This window comes from Chelonia mydas, chromosome 5 (genome assembly GCF_015237465.2).
Source record: "Chelonia mydas isolate rCheMyd1 chromosome 5, rCheMyd1.pri.v2, whole genome shotgun sequence".
In the NCBI taxonomy this organism is placed as follows: domain Eukaryota; kingdom Metazoa; phylum Chordata; order Testudines; family Cheloniidae; genus Chelonia; species Chelonia mydas.
In genome coordinates, this window is record NC_051245.2 from 816707 (window position 1) to 835823 (window position 19117).

At 55.3% G+C, this 19117-nt stretch overlaps 1 protein-coding gene across 1 annotated transcript in view; it reads right to left on the minus strand.

Moving 5' to 3' along the window:
* The window catches only part of GBA2 (glucosylceramidase beta 2), a 69105-nt gene that overhangs the window by 41308 nt on the left and 8680 nt on the right, over positions 1–19117 (minus strand). The window contains exons 2-6 of the mRNA XM_037901891.2: positions 11967–12058; positions 9790–9905; positions 7937–8155; positions 2917–3156; positions 2134–2236 (exon numbers count right to left, since the gene is read on the minus strand). Of these exons, the coding sequence (XP_037757819.1) occupies positions 2134–2236; positions 2917–3156; positions 7937–8155; positions 9790–9905; positions 11967–12058 (770 nt within the window). The remainder of the gene's footprint in view (positions 1–2133; positions 2237–2916; positions 3157–7936; positions 8156–9789; positions 9906–11966; positions 12059–19117) is intronic.

A 19117-nucleotide genomic window follows, 5' to 3' on the forward strand; every position in this document is an offset into this window, starting at 1 on the left:
ATGCAAGACTTTGGAACAACTTGTGAAAGAATAATTGTATTAAATTCCTGGCGGTAAACAGAAAAGGGGATGTTGTGCAACATGGGTTACCAAAGGTAGATCATGCCAGATTAACCTGATTTCCTTCTTTGAGGAAATTCAGTGTATCTGTAGAATGTTGGTTGCGTCTTCCCTTGACTGGTGAACTGTTGATCACATACTGATGTGATTCTGGGTGAACTGTTGATTGGTTGAGAATAACCAAGTGTCCTGATTTAACACTTCAGAGGGGTAGCCGTGTTAGTCTGGATCTGTAAAAGCGGCAAAGAGTCCTGTGGCACCTTATAGACTAACAGATGTATTGGAGCATGAGCTTTCCTGGGTGAATACCCACTTTGTTGGATGCATGGAGTGGAAATTTCCAGAGGCAGGTATAAATATGCAAGCAAGAATCAGGCTAGGGATAAGGAGGTTAGTTCAATCAGGGAGGATGAGGCCCTCTTCTAGCAGTTGAGGTGTGAACACCAAGGGAGGAGAAACTGCTTTTGTCGTTGGCAAGCCAGTCACCGTCTGGGTTTAATCCTGAACCGATGGGGTCATATTTGCAAATGAACTGAAGCTCAGCAGTTTCTCTTTGAAGTCTGGTCCTGAAGTTTTTTGCTGCAGGATGGCTGCCTTTACATCTGCTATTGTGCGTCCAGGGAGATTGAAGTGTTCTCCTACAGGTTTTTGTATCTTGCCATTCCTAATATCTAATTTGTGTCCATTTATCCTTTTACGTAGGGACTGTCCAGTTTGGCCAATGTACACAGCAGAGGGGCATTGCTGGCACATGATGGCGTAGATTACATTGGTGGATGTGCAGGTGAATAAACTGGTGATGGTGTGGCTGATCTGTGGACAGTCCCTACGTAAAAGGATAAATGGACACAAATCAGATATTAGGAACGGCAAGATACAAAAACCTGTACGAGAACACTTCAGCCTCGCTGGACGCACAATAGCAGATGTAAAGGTCGCCATCCTGCAGCAAAAAAACGTCAGGACCAGACTGCAATGGGAAACTGCTGAGCTTCAGTGCATTTGCAAATTTGACCCCATCAGCTCAGGAGTAAACGCAGACAGTGACTGGCTCGCCAAGGACAAAAGCAGTTTCTCCTCCCTCGGTGTTCACACCTCAACTGCTAGAAGAGGGCCTCATCCTCCCTGATTGCACTAACCTCGTTATCCCTAGCCTGATTCTTGCTTGCATATTTATACCTGCCTCTGGAAATCTCCACTCCATGCATGCGACAAAGTGGGTATTCGCCCACGAAAGCTTATGCTCCAATACGTCTGTTAGTCTATAAGGTGCCATAGGACTCTCTGCTGCTTTTACTGATTTAACACTATTCAAGCTAAAAGTTGACCTGAAAAGAACCTAGCACTAAATTAGTAAACTAGCGCTCCCTGGACTCAATTCAAAGGGATTAGCCTATTAGATTCTATTTGAAGATTGCTGGAACACTTAAGACAATTGGCAAATCTAGTTTATTTGATGTCACCTTTAAAATCTGACCCACATCTCAACAAATTCATAAAATTGACCCTTTCATGTTTACAGTGATTTAAACAGCTAGCAAGGAGGTGCCTTCAGAGGCACAAGGAACCAGCTGGAGAATATTCTAATGCCTTTTTGGAACGTCGGCTCCCCGTATCTCAGAACACAAGAACAAGAGGACAGTCAATGAAATTCAAAGTCGGAAAATTCACATCCGATTAAAGGAAATGCATGTCCACACAGTGCACAATTAGCCTGTGGAACTCACTACCACAGGAAGTTGCTGAGGCCAAGAACTTAGCAGGAGACAAAGAGAGAAGATGGACATTTCTAGGGCTGACAAGACTACCCAGCGCGATCATAGCAGGGATATTAAACCTCCGGCTTCAGGGTTTAAACCACTCTCTCACTATCAGAGAGCAGGATGAGCTCTTTGTAGGAGGCCGATTATCCCACAGCAGCTACTGCGGGTCTCCCACCTTCCTCTGAAGCAGGGACAGTACTGAACTAGGTGGGCCTTGGGTCAGACCCAGGCTGGCAGCTCCCTGCCTCGCTGACGGCAGAGCTGTGCACCCCTCTGCTCAGAGAGTTACCTGGGCCGTGCATCACCTCACCTGCCGGAGAGCCCAACCTGCCGTCCTGAAGGAGGTCTTGCCACACCGCCTGCCCTGTGCCAGCAGGGTTGAACGCTGTGAAGTGGGTCACTCTTGTGCCAGCCTAGCGGAGGAAGAGAAGGACGCGCTACGTCTCGGGGAGCCGTTCGCTTCTAGCAGCATGGCTAACACTGCTGGCTGACTGCGCCCAGGCCCCTGGCAGTGTTCAGGACTGGATCTCAGGGAGAGTCACTTCTTTTCTGGTAAGCCACTGGCCCCAACTCTGTACCCCCATCAATCCCAGCTCCCCACGCACCCCAGGGACCTGGAGGTCCAGGTCTTACCCATCCCCCAGCCTACAGAGGGGATGACAGGGAGTAAGAGCCCTTTAGAGCCTATGACCCACTTTCCTGCCCTCCCTGGAACTGGGGCCAGCACTAGGGCCCTGAGCCCAGGGCCTCCCAATGGCCACAGCCCCCTCCTCCCCCCGGTGCAAACACACAGCATCCATGCTTCACTGGCTCCTCCGTGGCTGCAGAGCAGAGTTCAGTGCCCAGCTCCGAAGCTCCAGGGCTGAAGCCTGCAGCAGCTGCCTCTCCCCCATGCCCACAGACATCGCTGTAGCTGGAGAGCCCGGTGCTGGCAGCCCTGCCCCTGGGATCAGGCAGGGACAGACTGAGGGGCACAAGAACCTCCCCAGAACCCAAATCCTGCAGGCGCTGAGCCTCTGCCACCAGGGACAGATGCGGGTGCCCCCCACCCCCAGCACTGAGACACAGCAGCCTGCCCAGCCTGCCCCTCTACCTGCTCCCTGGCGGAGATGGCGAGGGTGTAGGGGTTCACGGGGCTGCAGTGATGCAGCAGGACTCCTGAGACCCGTGCGTCGTCCTTCTCCAGGCTGAAGGGCTCGTTCCAGTGGCCCCCTCTCTTGTCCTCCTTGGTGCCCATGCCATTCTGCAGGGTCAGCATGATGGAGACGTCCACGGCCTCATCGCTGCCGTTCTCCAGCTCCCAGACGAACACTCCCACGGGCAGGCTGGTGTCCTGGGGAAACAGGCGCCAGGCGCATGCAGCTCAGAGCCTGCCAGGGAAACGGCCCGGAGCATCCCCCCCACCACAAGCAGCTGGCTGGGCCGGGGCGCTGCAGGGGCACTCCTGCTCTGGGGAGCAATGGGGCCGCTGCAGCAAGGCCTGGGGACTCCTTTGCTATAGCGAGCGGCGGAGGGCTCAGGCCAAGGCTGAGGGCCCAGAGCACAGGGCACCAGTGCCAGAGGACAGCTCTGCACCAAGCTGCACCAGGGAAGCATGCCCACAGTGCTGGAAACGAAGGGGTAAAGGCCCCGAGGGCAACTGGTGCACCTGGAGCCATCCAACCAAACCAGCACAGGATCTGCCCCAAAAGGTGACTATAGCTGGACCACTTGGTTACAGTGACCATAATATAATTAAATTTAATATCCCTGTGTCAGGAAAAACACCACAGCGGCCCAACACTGAAGCATTTAATTTCAGAAAGGGGTACTACACAAAAATGAGGTTAGTTAAACAGAAATTAAAAGGACCAGTGCCAAAAGTGAAATCCCTGCAAGCTGTGTGAAAACTTTTTAAAGACACCATAATAGGGCTCAACTTAAATGTACACCCCAAATTAAAAAACATAGTAAGAGAACCAAAAAAGAGTCACCGTGACTAAACAGCAAAGTACAAGAAGCAGTGAGAGGCAAAAAGGCATCCTTTAAAAAGTGGAAGTTAAATCCTAGTGAGGAAAATAGAAAGGAGCATAAACTCTGGCAAATGAAGTGTAAAAATACAATTAGTCAGGCCAAAAAAAGAATTTGAGGAACACTTAGCCAAAGACTCAAAAAGTAACAATTTTTTTTTTAAAGTACATCAGAAGCAGGAAGCCTGCTAAACAACCAGTGGGGCCACTGGACGATCGAGGTGCTAAACGAGCACTCAAGGATGATAAGGCCGTTGCAGAGAAACTAAATGAATTCTTTGCATCAGTCTTCACGGCTGAGGATGTGAGGGAGATTCCCAAACCTGAACCATACTTTTTGGGTGACAGATCTGAGGAACCGTCCCAGATTGAGGTATCATTAGAGGTGGTTTCGGAACAAATTGATAAATTAAACAGCAATAAGTCACCAGACCAGATGGTATCACCCAAGAGTTCTGAAGGAACTCAGATGTGAAATTGTAGAACTACTAACTGTAGTCTCAAAAAGAACAGGAGTACTTGTGGCACCTTAGAGACTAACAAATTTATTTGAACATAAGCTTTCGTGAGCTACAGCTCACTTCATCGGATGCAACTGTAGTCTGTAACCTATCATTTAATTCAGCTTCTGGACCAAATGACTGGAGGATAGCTAATGTGATGCCAATTTTTAAAAAGGGCTCCAGAGGTGATCCCGGCAATTACAGGCCTGTAAGCCTGGCTTCAGTACCGGGAAAATTGGTTGAAACTATAATAAAGAACGGTTTCAGAGTAACAGCCATGTTAGTCTGTATCCGCAAAAAGAAAAGGAGTACTTGTGGCACCTTAGAGACTAACCAATTTATTTGAGCATAAGCTTTCGTGAGCTACAGCTCACTTCATCGGATGCAACATGAACACTGTTCAAAACAGTGAACAGAATGCTGGGAATAATTAAGAAAGGGATAGATAATAAGACAGAAAATATCATGTTGCCTCTATATAAATCCATGGCACACCCACATCTTGAATACTGCGCGCAGTTCTGGTCGCCCCATCTCAAAAAAGATATATTGGAATTGGAAAAGTTTCAGAAAAGGGCAACAAAAATGATTGGGGTATGGAATGGCTTCCATATGAGGAGAGATTAATAAGACTGGGACTTTTCAGCTTGGAAAAGGGGAGAGATGATTGAGGTCTATAAAATCATGACTGGTGTAGAGAAAGTAGATAAGGAAGTGCTGCTTATTCCTTCTCATAACACAAGAACTATGGGCCACGAAATGAAATTAATAGGCAGCAGGTTGAAAACAAACAAAAGGAAGTATTTTTTCACACAGTGCACAGTCAACCTGTGTAACTCCATGCCAGAGGATGTTTTGAAGGCCAAGATTATAACAGGGTTCAAAAAAGAACTAGATAAATGCATGGAGGATAGGTCCATCAATGGCTATTAGCCAGGATGGGCAGGGATGGTGTCCCTAGCCTCTGTTTGCCAGAGGCTGGGAATGAGCGACGGGGATGGATCACTTGGTGATTCCCTGTTCCGTGCATTCCCTCTGGGGCACCTGGCATTGGCCACTGTCGGAAGACAGGATACTGGGCTAGATGGACCTTTGATCTGACCCGGTAGGGCCATTCTTATGCTCTCCGGGGCAACCTCAGGCCCAGGCACGGGGCTGACCCGAGGCTCGGACAGCGAGGACAGGCCGGGAGCTAGGCAGCACTCAGCCGAATTACACACAGAGCTGCGCCGCTGGCTACCTGCACTTGTCGGGGAATTGGGGGATCGTGCGCCTTCTGTGGCAGCTTCCCCGGCCTGGGGAGCACCTGGACCTGAGTGATTCCAGCTAATCAACAGCATCGCTGCACGAGTCTCCCGTGGCGAGGGTGAGCCGGGCTGGGGCCCAGCTGACAGACTGGCCATGGGGAGGGGAGGGCAGCGAGAAGCTGTTGGGAGCATCCCCTGGGGCAGGACAGCCAAACACCCCCATGGGCTCCAACAACAGTGGCTCCAGGCCCCCTCTGCAGAGGCAGCGCCAGAGACTGCCCTGGAGCCCCCGCAGCCCCCAGGACCTCTGTGCTCCGGACACAGGCAGCTGGGCAGCGAGGCTGGGCCATAGCCCAGTGGGAAGGGGGCCGTACGTAGGTCTGGGACAGGCACCAGGAACAGGTAAGAAAGGGGCAGAAACTGCAAAAAGGGGACAAGTGGGTGAGAACTGCCGGCGAGAAAACCTTGGGGTGCAAGACGGCACAGGGGCCCTGCCCCGACACACCCCAGACTGCCTCTGGTGGGAGGGCAGCACTCGATAGAAATGAGGAAGGAAGAAAGCCCCGCAGCCCTCCCCTCTGGCCTGTCGGCATTGCTGCCTGGCTGGGGAAGCCCCAGAACTAACCGGCTCTGGCAGGTCACCAGCCGACCAACCAGCTGAACTGCTGACTCCCCTTCTCGCTCGCCCGGCTAGGCAGACCCAATTCCCAGGGGCAGGGCTGAGCCCTTCCCCACGAGTCTGTCGCACCCACGGCCTCGTGGTGCTGCTGATAGACACGCAGGCGCATAGAGGCTGCTGGACTGGGCCCGGCTCATCTACTCCAGTGTTCTGGACCCAGCAGCAGACGGTCTGTGTAACGCGGCACCCCGGGTGGGCGCAGGAGTCGCGGCAGCCTGAGCTAGGAGACCCAGTTCCATCAGCCACAGGCCGCTGCAGACTCAGCCCTCCATCCGGTGCAGCATCACGCCGTGTCAGGCTGTGATAATCTGCCTGGAGGAAGCCTCCCCCTAGAGGCTGGGCTAAATCCTGGAGCAGGGGCATTTACAGCATTTAATTTTGTAACACTGGACATTCTTGTTACCGATATGAGCGTCCAATCCCTGTTGAGCTCTTGGCCCCAGCACCATCCACTGGCAGTGAGTTCCACAGGATAATTGTACAACATGTGGGAAAGCATTTCCTTTTATCCATTGTGAATGTGTCCTTGTTCCTATGCTATGAGACAGGGAGAGCAGATGCTTCTGCTGCACCTTCCCCTCCCGATGAAGTGAGCTGTAGCTCACGAAAGCTTATGCTCAAATAAATTGGTTAGTCTCTAAGGTGCCACAAGTACTCCTTTTCTTTTTGCGAATACAGACTAACACGGCTGTTACTCTGAAACCTTCCCCTCCCTGTCATTCTTCTGTGATTTTATCGCATCCACCCTGATTCAGCTACACTCAAAGGCAATGGCCTCAGCCTTACAGTCTCTCTTTGCTGGAGACCATTCTTTGCTCTCGCTGCCCATCTCTCACCCTCCCCCAATTCTGTTTATAAAGTAATGACTGCCCCTGCACACAGCCGGGTACCTGCGGCAGGGCAGACCAGCCCACTGCCCCCGCCGGCTTTGGGACGACATAGCCCAGCCGGCCGGAGACTGTCAGTGCAGCTTTCCCTTGGCAGGTTTCCAGCTGCCACCTCTCACCCAGAGTCCTCAGGAACTTCCCAGCCCTCTCTGCCTTATCCTCTATCTGGGACTGATAACCAGGGCCAAAGACCAAGCAGGCTTTTAGCTGCCTCTTTGTGGCCCTACTGCCAGGCCCCAGGGGCGAGGTGAGGCAATGGAGTGATAAGCAAAGGCAGATAAGGAAAAACCTGCTGGTGACAGGATGAGAGGGATCTGGGCCGGGGCAGGATGGAGGCCTCTCCCACGCCATCGTCCAAAGCACTAGTCCTGCTGCCCAGGCCGTGACTGAGACCATCCCGCAGGCGCCAGGCCTGGTGCCCAGGCCGTGACTGAGGCCATCCCGCAGGCGCCAGGCCTGGTGCCCAGGCCGTGACTGAGGCCATCCCCCAGGTGCCCAGGCCGTGACTGAGGCCATCCCCCAGGCGCCAGGCCTGGTGCGCAGGCCGTGACCGAGACCATCCCCCAGGTGCCCAGGCCGTGACTGAGACCATCCCCCAGGCGCCAGGCCTACTGCTTTATCTGCCAGCCAGGAACTCCAGGCTCCATTCCCAACCCCTCGTGTCGCTCTGCGCTGATCCCTCCAGTGGAGGCCAGGGAGAAGCAGACCCCCTGTGAGGAGGACAGTGACTACGAGGGGTGAGACCCCGACGGAGGCAGGGATGAAGGCTGGAGAAGGGGGAGCCTCACCTGGTAGTCGTTTGGGATGATGGGGCTGATCTGCCGGCAGGTGAGCACCACGTCCTGCCCAGGAAGCTGGTAGACGGTCCAGGCCCGAGGGTACAGGGCGTGGTAGAAGGCGTAGTGGCCGCAGTAGCCCCAGTTCCAGTCCTGCAGCACGCTGGGTCTCTCCACAGATAGGACCTGCTGGTAAACGGTCTGTCCCTTCCGGCGCAAGCAGACGGTGAACTGGGAGAGGAGAGCACAGAGTACTGAGATGGGAAGGCTGGGCAGCCCCCCCAGAGCTGGGCAGCCCCCCGGAGCTGGGCAGCCCCCCGGAGCTGGGCACGCTTCAACTCCGGCAGCAGAACCCTCCCCAGCACTGGCTGCCCAGGGCAGCTCAAAGAGCTGGATCGGACCTATAGGCCCTAAATGGCCCGCGTCCTGCCCACCCCGCAGCCTGTGCGTCTCCCTGTGCAGCCACTCACCAGCCCTGGGCTGGCTCGGAGGGGCGGGTGGCCGGGCATTCCCAGCCAGGGTGCTGGGCTTTGGACTCTCTTCAAATGCAGCAGTGACTGTTGTCATCCGCTGGGCAGAGGGGACAGGAACGAAGGCCCCGAGGGCGCTCACAGGGAGGCTGCCCCAGAGATCTGGGCAGGGAACAGCCAACTCGGCCTCGGGGGGACCCTGCGCCGGAGGGGGCAAAGTCACACTGCAGGGGGCAGAGGAGCCACCAGAACCGCGAGGGAGGAGCTCACTGACAACGGAAGCGCTGGGAACCTGCCGCCAGCCGCTACGTGGCTGCTCAGCCTGCTGGGGCCTGGGCTGCACGGAGCGCAAATCAGATCGACCAGCTCTGCAGACAGCCTCCCGCCTGGCCGGCTCCCGGCACGGCTGTGTCCTGCCGGCACCGGGGGCGCGGAGCTGCTGCAGCCGCCCTCACTCCCTCGAGCCCGCTGCTGTGCAGGTGCGGCTCTGAAACCGTGGTCCTGTGCCAGGGCCAGCACCGCAGGCCGTGCGCCGCGGCTCACTGCGGGTTTTACAGGATACGTCAGCTCTGCTGCGAAGCCGAACACTGGGCTCCTGACGAGGCGTGCGCCGCAGAGCCCTTGGCCCCTTTCCCCGGGCATCGGGGCCTTCACCCCAGCATCTCGGCTCAGCCCCAACTCGGCCGAGCCCACCCTGCCTGTCCAGCCAACCCTGCAGGCCCAGGGGCCAGGGCAGAGGCTCCCGGGCCAGACCCAGATCCTGCTGTGACTGCCCTGCCAGCCCATGGGGTCGGATTAGGGCAGGAGGGAAAGGAACTGGCAGTACCAGGTGGGGCTGCAGCACGTCCCCCAGGGCTCCATCCTGGGCAGGCACCATGCTCACTAGCCCTGAAGCCCTCGTGCAGTCTGGGCCGCTCAGGACCCCAGACGGCTCAGGCTGGGCCTGTGGCTCCCAGCCCCTCCCACTGCTGTGCTGATCTGTCACTCGCTCACTGCTGATGTCACCCTGACAGAATAATTGGCAAAGGCGGTCCCTGAGCGGCCGTGCGAGGAGCTAACGACCCGGGGCTGGGCAGCAGTGACCCTGCCGGCACGGCTGCTGGGAGCCGCTCCATGGCCCACGCTGCCAGAACCACGAGTTTTTCTTGGCCTTCTGTACCCCATTGCACAGCGCTGTTTAGCAGCTGCCACGTTCCACCCGAGAGGTGGCTGCATGGCAGTGGGGAGTGGGGTGGAGCCATGCCCATAGGTCCCCTCCGTACCCCGGGCGCAGAGGGGGAACGGTGCTTCAGGCTGCACCGCCTAGCGTGGATAACGTGCCCAGCCCGCGGAGGAAAGGGCATGCCAGGGGACCAGGCGGCAGGACCCCACAGCCTGCAATGCAAACACACCCACCTGGTCAGCTACAACTGTCTTGTAGTGGTACACTCCGGGATTCAACTGCCATCGACAGAACTCTCCCCTCCAGCCTCGTGTGATGGTACCTCCCCCAAATCCACCCAGCGGGCACCCTGTGGGAGAGACCAAGCAGCAGATTCACCCCTCCCTGCAGGAACCTGGCCTGAGAGAGGGGCTAGCGGGACATGGGGGCCCTTGCACTGAGCAGGGGAAGCGGAGCTCCACTCAGTCCAGTACAACCCAGCACCCGCCCGCCCCTGGGTAACCTCCCGCAGCACCCACCTGCCCCACAGCACCCGCCCCCTGGAGTTACCCCCGCAGCACCTGCCCCCTGGGGTAACCACCACAGCACCCAACCACCCCACAGCACCTGCCCCGAGGGTACCTCCCGCAGCACCCACCTGCCCCACAGCACCCGCCCCCTGGAGTTACCCCCGCAGCACCCGCCCCTGGGGTAACCACCACAGCACCCGCCCCTGGGGTAACCACCACAGCACCCAACCACCCCACAGCACCTGCCCCGAGGGTACCTCCCGCAGCACCCACCTGCCCCACAGCACCCACCCCCTGGAGTTACCCCCGCAGCACCTGGCCCCTGGGGTAACTACCACAGCACCCAACCACCCCACAGCACCTGCCCCGAGGGTACCTCCCGCAGCACCCACCTGCCCCACAGCACCCGCCCACCGGTGAACCCCCGCAGCACCTGCCCCCTGGGGTAACTACCACAGCACCCAACCACCCCACAGCACCTGCCCCGAGGGTACCTCCCGCAGCACCCACCTGCCCCACAGCACCCGCCCCCTGGAGTTACCCCCGCAGCACCTGCCCCTGGGGTAACCACCACAGCACCCAACCACCCCACAGCACCTGCCCCGAGGGTACCTCCCGCAGCACCCACCTGCCGACAGCACCCGCCCCCTGGAGTTACCCCCGCAGCACCTGGCCCCTGGGGTAACCACCACAGCACCCAACCACCCCACAGCACCTGCCCCCTGGGTAACCTCCCGCAGCACCCACCTGCCCCACAGCACCCACCCCCTGGAGTTACCCCCATAGCACCTGCCCCAGCACCCACCCCCCAGGGTACCCACCCCCCAGGGTAACCACCACAGCACCCAACCACCCCACAGCACCTGCCCCGAGGGTACCTCCCACAGCACCCACCTGCCCCACAGCACCCGCCCTCTGGAGTTACCCCCGCAGCACCTGCCCCCTGGGGTAACCACCACAGCACCCAACCACCCCACAGCACCTGCCCCGAGGGTACCTCCCGCAGCACCCACCTGCCCCACAGCACCCACCCCCTGGAGTTACCCCCATAGCACCTGCCCCAGCACCCACCCCCCAGGGTAACCACCCCCCAGGGTAACCACCACAGCACCCAACCACCCCACAGCACCTGCCCCGAGGGTACCTCCCGCAGCACCCACCTGCCCCACAGCACCCGCCCCCTGGAGTTACCCCCGCAGCACCTGCCCCCTGGGGTAACCACCACAGCACCCAACCACCCCACAGCACCTGCCCCGAAGGTACCTCCCGCAGCACCCACCTGCCCCACAGCACCCGCCCCCTGGAGTTACCCCCGCAGCACCTGGCCCCTGGGGTAACCACCACAGCACCCAACCACCCCACAGCACCTGCCCCGAGGGTACCTCCCGCAGCACCCACCTGCCCCACAGCACCTGCCCCAGCACCCACCCCCCAGGGTACCTCTTGCAGCAGCCACTGCCTGCCCCGCAACACCTGCCCCCTCTGGTAACCCTCACAGCACCCACCCGCCCCACAGCACCTGCCCCCTGGGGTAATCCCCGCAGCACTGCCCCAGCACCCACCCCAGTACCCCCAGCACCCACCCCTGGGGATAACCCCTGCAGCACCTGCCCCCTCCGGTAACCCCCGCAGCACCCACCTATACTCAGGGTTACCCACAGAACTCACCTGCCCCGCCATGTGCTCCAGCTGGTGGCCGCCTTGGGGTGTCTCCTGCTCTGCCCGCACCAGCATCCTCCCATCCACAACCGCCTGCCCTAAGCCCTCAGCCCTGGGGTAACCATGGCATCTTCCCACCTGCCCCCCCAAACCTTGGGCTCAGGGAGACTCCATCCAGCTTTGGTGCCCCAGAGTGACCCTGCTCCCCCACACAGTCCCCTCCAGGGCGGCTGGCAGCTCACCGTAGATCTGGCGCAGGGGGAGCGGGTTGAACATGTCGATGACGGGACACTTCTTCTCCACGTGTGTCTTCCTGTACCACCACCGCAAATACCTGCCAAGGGGAAGGGAGACCTGAGGAGGGCCACAGTGGGTCATGGTCCCAGCCCACCCAAGGGGAAGGGAACGCAAGGGGCCCTGGGCAAACTCGCCCGTGCCCACCTGGGGAACGAGTCGGCTGGGGTCCCAAGGGGCCTGACCGTCAGCCGACGGCAGGACAGCACGTGGCAGAAACACGCCGTCTGAGCGAGTGAGACACACCCCACGCCCCAGGGCAGAGCAAAGCACCATCCTCCTACCGTCCCCCGCAAGACCAGAGCCGAGCCTGGAGCGCGGGGTGCGAGGAAGGAGGCAAAGAAATGCAGGGCGGGCGACAGAGCGGGAGGCCCTTGGCGTCATGGGGCGAGCGCCGAGCGCCGGAGAGATCCAGAGCCCACAGGAGGGACAAGGAGTCGCCACCCGAGAACACACAGAAGAAGCGACCAGGGCCCAAGGAGACCCGTGAGGGGCCCAGGGGCCAAGGGAGGACATAGGAAGCAGCCGACAGGTCAAGAGAATGATGGAGCCTCGGGATGTTTCCAGCCTGGGCCGACTGACCAGCGCCTGGCGCCTTCGTTGTCGTTGCCTCAGCGATTCCAAAGCCAGAAGGGACGACTGTGATTGTCCAGTCTGACCCCCCCGCACGGCGCGGGCCCTGGGACCGGCCCGGCCCGACCCCCCGCACGGCGCGGGCCCTGGGACCGGCCCGGCCCGACCCCCCGCACGGCGCGGGCCCTGGGACCGGCCCGGCCCGACTCCCCGCACGGCGCGGGCCCTGGGACGGGCCCGGCCCGACCCCCCGCACGGCGCGGGCCCTGGGACCGGCCCGGCCCGACCCCCCGCACGGCGCGGGCCCTGGGACCGGCTGACCCCCCGCACGGCGCGGGCCCTGGGACCGGCTGACCCCCCGCACGGCGCGGGCCCTGGGACCGGACCGGCCCAACCCCCCGCACGGCGCGGGCCCTGGGACCGGCGCGGGCCCTGGGACCGGCCCGGCCCGACCCCCCACACGGCGCAGGCCCTGGGACCGGCGCGGGCCCTGGGACCGGCCCGGCCCGACCCCCCGCACGGCGCGGGCCCTCGGACTGGCCCGGCCCGACCCCCCGCACGGCGCGGGCCCTCAGACCGGCCCGACCCCCCGCACGGCGCGAGCCAGAGAACTTCCCCATAATAATTCCTAGAACGGATCTGTTAGAAAAACATCCCAACTTGATTTAAAAGTTGACAGTGATGGAGACTCCACAACCACACTTGGTAAGCTGTTCCAATGATTAATTACCCTCACTGTCAAAAAGGTACACCTTATTTCCTGTCTGAAGTTGTCTAGCTTCAGCTTTCAGCCACTGGATCATGTTGTATCTGTCCCTGCTAGACAGATGAGCACTCCGTTATCAATATTTGTTCCCCACACGTGCAGTGTAGTTTTCTCTCTCACCAACAGAAGTTGGTCCAATAAAATATATTACCTCCCCCACATTGTCTTTCTGTCCCCCATCTAGGTACATACAGACTGGAATCATGTCACCCTTAACCTTCTCTTTGTTAAGCTAAATATATTGAGCTCTTTGAGTCTGTCACTACAAGGCAGGGTTTCTAATCCTCTAATTATTCTCGTGGCTCTTCTCTGAACCTTCTGCAATTTATCAACATCCTTTTTGAACGGTGGGAACCAGAGTTGGACACAGGAGTCCGCCGGTGGCTGCACCAGTGCCATATTTAGCATAGAATCATAGAACTGGAAGGGACCTCGAGAGGTCTCTAGTCCAGTCCCCTGCACTCAGGGCAGGACTAAGTATTATCTAGACCATCCCTGACAGGTGTGTGTCCAACCTGCTCTTAAAAATCCCCAATGATGAAGATGCCACCACCTCCCTGGGCAATTTGTTCCAGTGCTTAACCACCCTGACAGTTAGGAAGTTTTTCCTAATGTCCAACCTAAACTGCCCTTGTTGCAATTTAAGCCCATTGCTTCTTGTACTGTCCTCAGAGGTTAAGAAGAACAATTTCTCTCCCTCCTCTTTGTAACCACCTTTTATGTACTTGAAAACTGTTATGTCCCCTCTCAGTCTTCTCTTTTCCAGACTAAACAAATCCAAGTTTTTCAATCTTCCCTCATGGGTCATGTTTTCTAGACCTTTAATCATTTTTGTTGCTCTTCTCTGGACTTTCTCCAATTTGTCCACATCTTTCCTGAAATGTGGTGCCCAGAACTGGACACAAGACTCCAGTTGAGGCCTAATCAGCCCGGAGTAGAGTGGAAGAATTACTTCTCGTGTCTTGCTTACAACACTCCTGCTAATACAGCCCAGAATGAGGTTTGCTTTTTTTGCCATAGTGTTCCACTGTTGACTCATATTTAGCTTGTGATCCACTCTGACCCCCAGATCCCTTTCCGCAGTGCTCCTTCCTCGGCCGTCATTTCCCATTCTGTGTGTGTGCAACTGATTGTTCCTTCCTAAGTGGCATACTTTGCATTTGTCCTTATTGCATTTCATCCTATTTACTTCAGACCATTTCTCCAGTTTGTCCAGATCATTTTGAATTTTAATCCTATCCTCCAAAGCACTTACAACCCCTCCCAGCAGGGTATCGTCTGCAAACTTTATAAGTGTACTCTGTATGCCATTATCTAAAGCACTGATGACGATATTGAACAGAACCGGACCCAGAACTGATCCCTGCGGAACCTTCCAGCATGACTGTGAACCACTGGTAACTACTTTCTCGGAATGGTTTTCCAACCAATTTTGCACCCACCTTATAGCAGCTCCATCTAGGTTGCATTTCCTTAGTTTGTTTATGAGAAGGTCATGGGAGACAGTATCAAAAGCTTTAGTAAAGTCAAGATATACCACGTCTACCGCTTCCCCCCATCCACAAGACTTGTTACCCTGACAAAGAAAGCTCTCGGGTTGGTTTGACAGGCATGATAAGACCCAACAGCATACATGGCATTGTACATCCAGATCATTACTGGCCCCTGTCCAGGGAGCTGGCAGACCAGTGCTGAGCCAGACACTGCAGATCTGGCACAGACTGCTGGCACTGGGCTTGCTACGTGCACACATGCTGATGTGAACCTTGCCCTCCCGTCCCCCCCATGCCCTTCAGTTACCATCTTCACCAACGGTGTTTTGTCTAGAGGGAGAGTCCACTGGGGCAGACCCCAGTGTAAGCACAGTTCATAGACTATACAGAAGATAAGGGTTGGAAGAGACCTCAGGAGGTCATCTAGTCCAACCCCCTGCTCAAAGCAGGACCAACCCCAACTAAATCATCCCAGCCAAGGGTTTGTCAAACTGGGCCTTAAAAACCGCTAAGGAAGAAGATCCACCACCTCCCTAGGTAACGCATTCCAGTGTTTCACCACCCTCCTAGTGAAAAAGATTTTCCTAATATCCAACCTAGACCTCCCGCACTGCAACTTGAGACCATTGCTCCTTGTTCTGTCATCTGCTACCACTGAGAACAGCCGAGCTCCATACTCTTTGGAACCGCCCTTCAGGTAGTTGAAGGCTGCTCTCAAATCCCTCCTCACTCTTCTCTTCTGCAGACTAAACAATCCCAGTTCCCTCAGCCTCTCCTCATAAGTCATGTGCCCCAGCCCCCGATCATTTTCGTTGCCCTCAGATGGACTCTCTCCAATTTGTCCACATCCCTTCTGCAGTGGGGTGCCCAAAACTAGATGCAATACTCCAAGTGTGGCCTCACCAGTGCCAAATAGAGGGGAATAATCACTTCCCTCGATCTGCTGGCAATGCCCCTACTAATGCAGCCCAATATGCCATTGGCCTTCTTGGCAACAAGGGCACACTGCTGACTTATATCCAGCTTCTCATCCACTGTAATCCCCAGGTCCTTTTCTGCAGAACTGCCGCTTAGCCATTCGGTCCCTAGTCTGTAGTGGTGCATGGGATTCTTCCGCCCTAAGTGCAGGACTCTGCACTTGTCCTTGATGAACCTCATCAGATTTCTTTTGGCCTAATCCTCCAAATTTGTCTAGGGCCCTCTGTATCCCATCCCTACCCTCCAGCATATCTACCTCTCCCCCAGTTTAGTGTCATCTGCAAACTTGCTGAGAGTGCAATCCACACCATCCTCCAGATCATTAATGAAGATGTTGAACAAAACCGGCCCCAGGACAGACCCTTGGGGCACTCTGCTTGATACCAGCTGCCAACTAGACCTTGAGCCGTTGATCACTCCCTGTTGAGCCCGACAATCTAGCCAGCTTTCTGTCCACCTTATAGTCCATTCATCCAATCCATACTTTTTTAACTTGCTAGCAAGAATACCGTGGGAGACCGTGTCAAAAGCTTTGCTAAAGTCAAGATATGTCACGTCCACTGCTTTCCCCATATCCACAGAGCCGGTTATCTCGTCATACAAGGCTATCAGGTTGGTCAGGATGACGATTGCAGCATGGTTTGAACAGATGCAGCCCATCCCAGTTTCAAATCATACCTCATGGGACTTGTAAAGTGTCCTTTAGGTGCTACATAACTAAAGCAAACGTGGCTCTGTACAGCATGGGGCTGTGCCAACCCTAACCTCTCCCTACCCGAAGGCTCTTCAGCTCACAGGCAGATGTGAACACAACAAGTCCAAGATGGAGCACAGCCAGAGCGGGGCCTGGCCACGACAAGTGGAATGCTCCAGGGAACGGCACGTGACAGCATTTTCTATCTGAGACTGGACCAAAATGCTGTTTAAAAGGAGTTACTGAAAATACAAGCCCGGTTTCCTTAAAGGCAGACGATGAGCCGGCTTCAGGTTGACCCCTCCGGCCTGGGAAGGGTGGCTGGTAGACCAGAACAAGCCTGGGCAGGCCTCCTGGTGGGGGAGGGAAATAGTAATTTAGGGTGAGACACCAGATGCTGGGTGAGTGTGGAGAGAGACTGAATCCTGGGTATGCTTGCTCCAGTGTGCCGCTTACGTTTCAAGAGGGGATGCAGGAAAGGCAAAGCAGCAAATACAATATAGACTGAACCCGGAACACATGCCGTGGCCATCAGTGGTAGGGACACAGACATTCACCTCCCGCTCAGAGGGCACCCCGTGCAGAAGGCCCTGTATAGGCTGTATGGCATGACTTGAACAAGATTGTACATGGCCACGTCACGTAGCCCTGACTTCAGAGAGACACTGGTCCTGGGTCTGTAACACACGGCAACCGCCCACAAGGCTCCAGGGCACTGGCCTTGGAAGCAGGGTAGGGGGATGCAGAACTGACCTTAAGGGCTTTCCCTGGGGGGTAGCACTTTCTGAGCACTGGACAGATATTAAGAAATGAACCCTCCCCATCCCGGAGACAGGCCAGGGCATCTTTCCATTGGTTGAACAGGTCTAGACATGATAGAAAGGGGATGGGTCTTGTGCAAGGTCACACAGCGCACAGCGTCAGAGCCAGGATTGGCCCTCAGCCCCCTGGCTCTGAGCACTGGGCTCGCCCCTGCTTCGCACACTCAGACACCGCAGTGGTGAGCACGGTTACAGCCTCGACAGAACAGAACAGGGGATCTCAGCCCGGCAAACGGGTACAAGGCAGCCACAGGACTCAGAAACGCCTACACTGGAGCAGACAAAAGATCCCCTAGCTCAGCAGCCTGCCCCCAGGAGAGGCCAGGAGGGACCATTGTGATTATCCAGTCTGACCCCCTGCACAGCACAGGACAGAGAACTGCCCCAAAATAATTCCTAGAGCACATCTGTTAGAAAAACATCCCATCTGGAATTAACAATAGTCAGTGATGGAGAATCCATCGCAGCTCTTGGTAAACTGTTCCAACAGTTACTTCCCCTCACTGTTAAAAATGTGTCTTATTTCCAGTCTGAATTTCCTGCCCTGAATCATGCTCTACCTCTATCTGCTAGATTGATGAGCTCTCTATTATCAATATTTGTTCCCCACGAGGTACTTATTGACTGGAATCAAGTCACCCCTTAACCTTCTCTCTGTTAAGCTAAACAGGTTGAACTCCTGGAGTCCATCACTATAAGGACAGGTTTTCTCATCCGTTACTCATTCTCATGACTCTTCTCTGAACCTCTCCAATTTATCAACGTCCTTCTTGAATGATGGACACCAGAGCTGGACGTGGTATTCCAGCAGTGGTCTCACCAGTGCTGTACACAGAGGTAAAATCACCTCCCTGCTCCTACTGACTACCCCCCATTTATGCATCCAAGGATAGCATTAGCCTCTTGGCCACAGTGTCTTCCTGGGAGCTCAAGTTCAGATGATTATTCAACACAACCCCCAAATCTCTAACATTTTATCACCATTGAAAAGCAGGGTGGATTTGATTTAAATCAAAGTTATTTAAATCATTATTTAAATCACTAGTCAGGAAGACTCGATTTAATCATGGATTTCTACATGAAAGTGCATTCTTGTTGGTTGTTATAACCTGGATACACGTTCCTCACCACACAGCAAGAGAGAGACGTAGGCTTCAGTTTTAGAAGGTACACACTATACATTTTTAAAGTGATTTATTCTGAAAACTTTTCAGATTAGTTTTACAGCTATATCAGAAAATGAATGATTGTTTGGTTATTTCATTTACCAAAGGTATCTGAAGCAGATATTTATGAAGTCATTGGGAGGTGAACTATCTCCAATTCAACAGGTTAATCATTAATATTTGGAGATTTTCTTGCCATGCTGTATTAGGAGGAGAACATCACCAGACAGACATTTAAATTGTTGTAATTAACTAAAACAACAATGTGATGTATTCTGGATTTTTTTTTCTTCAACAACAAACATATAATATTTTAACAAAACAAGCATATGAATTTTTGAATTTAGTTAAACATTCAAGTTTTTTTAAATCAGGTTTGTTTTTGTTAAAATTGTTTTTAACTTAAATAGTTAAATGAAATATTTTTAAAAAAAAAAACAAAAATCAATCGACTATGTCAGCCAGGTCAACATGAGAAACTTAAAATATTGGTTTCTGCAGTCGTCTTCACCTTCATTTTCCTGTTTGTTCATAATCTGGAAAAGAAAAACAAGCTTTTCTGCTTCTTCAGGTCCCAAACGATTTCTCAATTTGGAATGGTTTCAGAG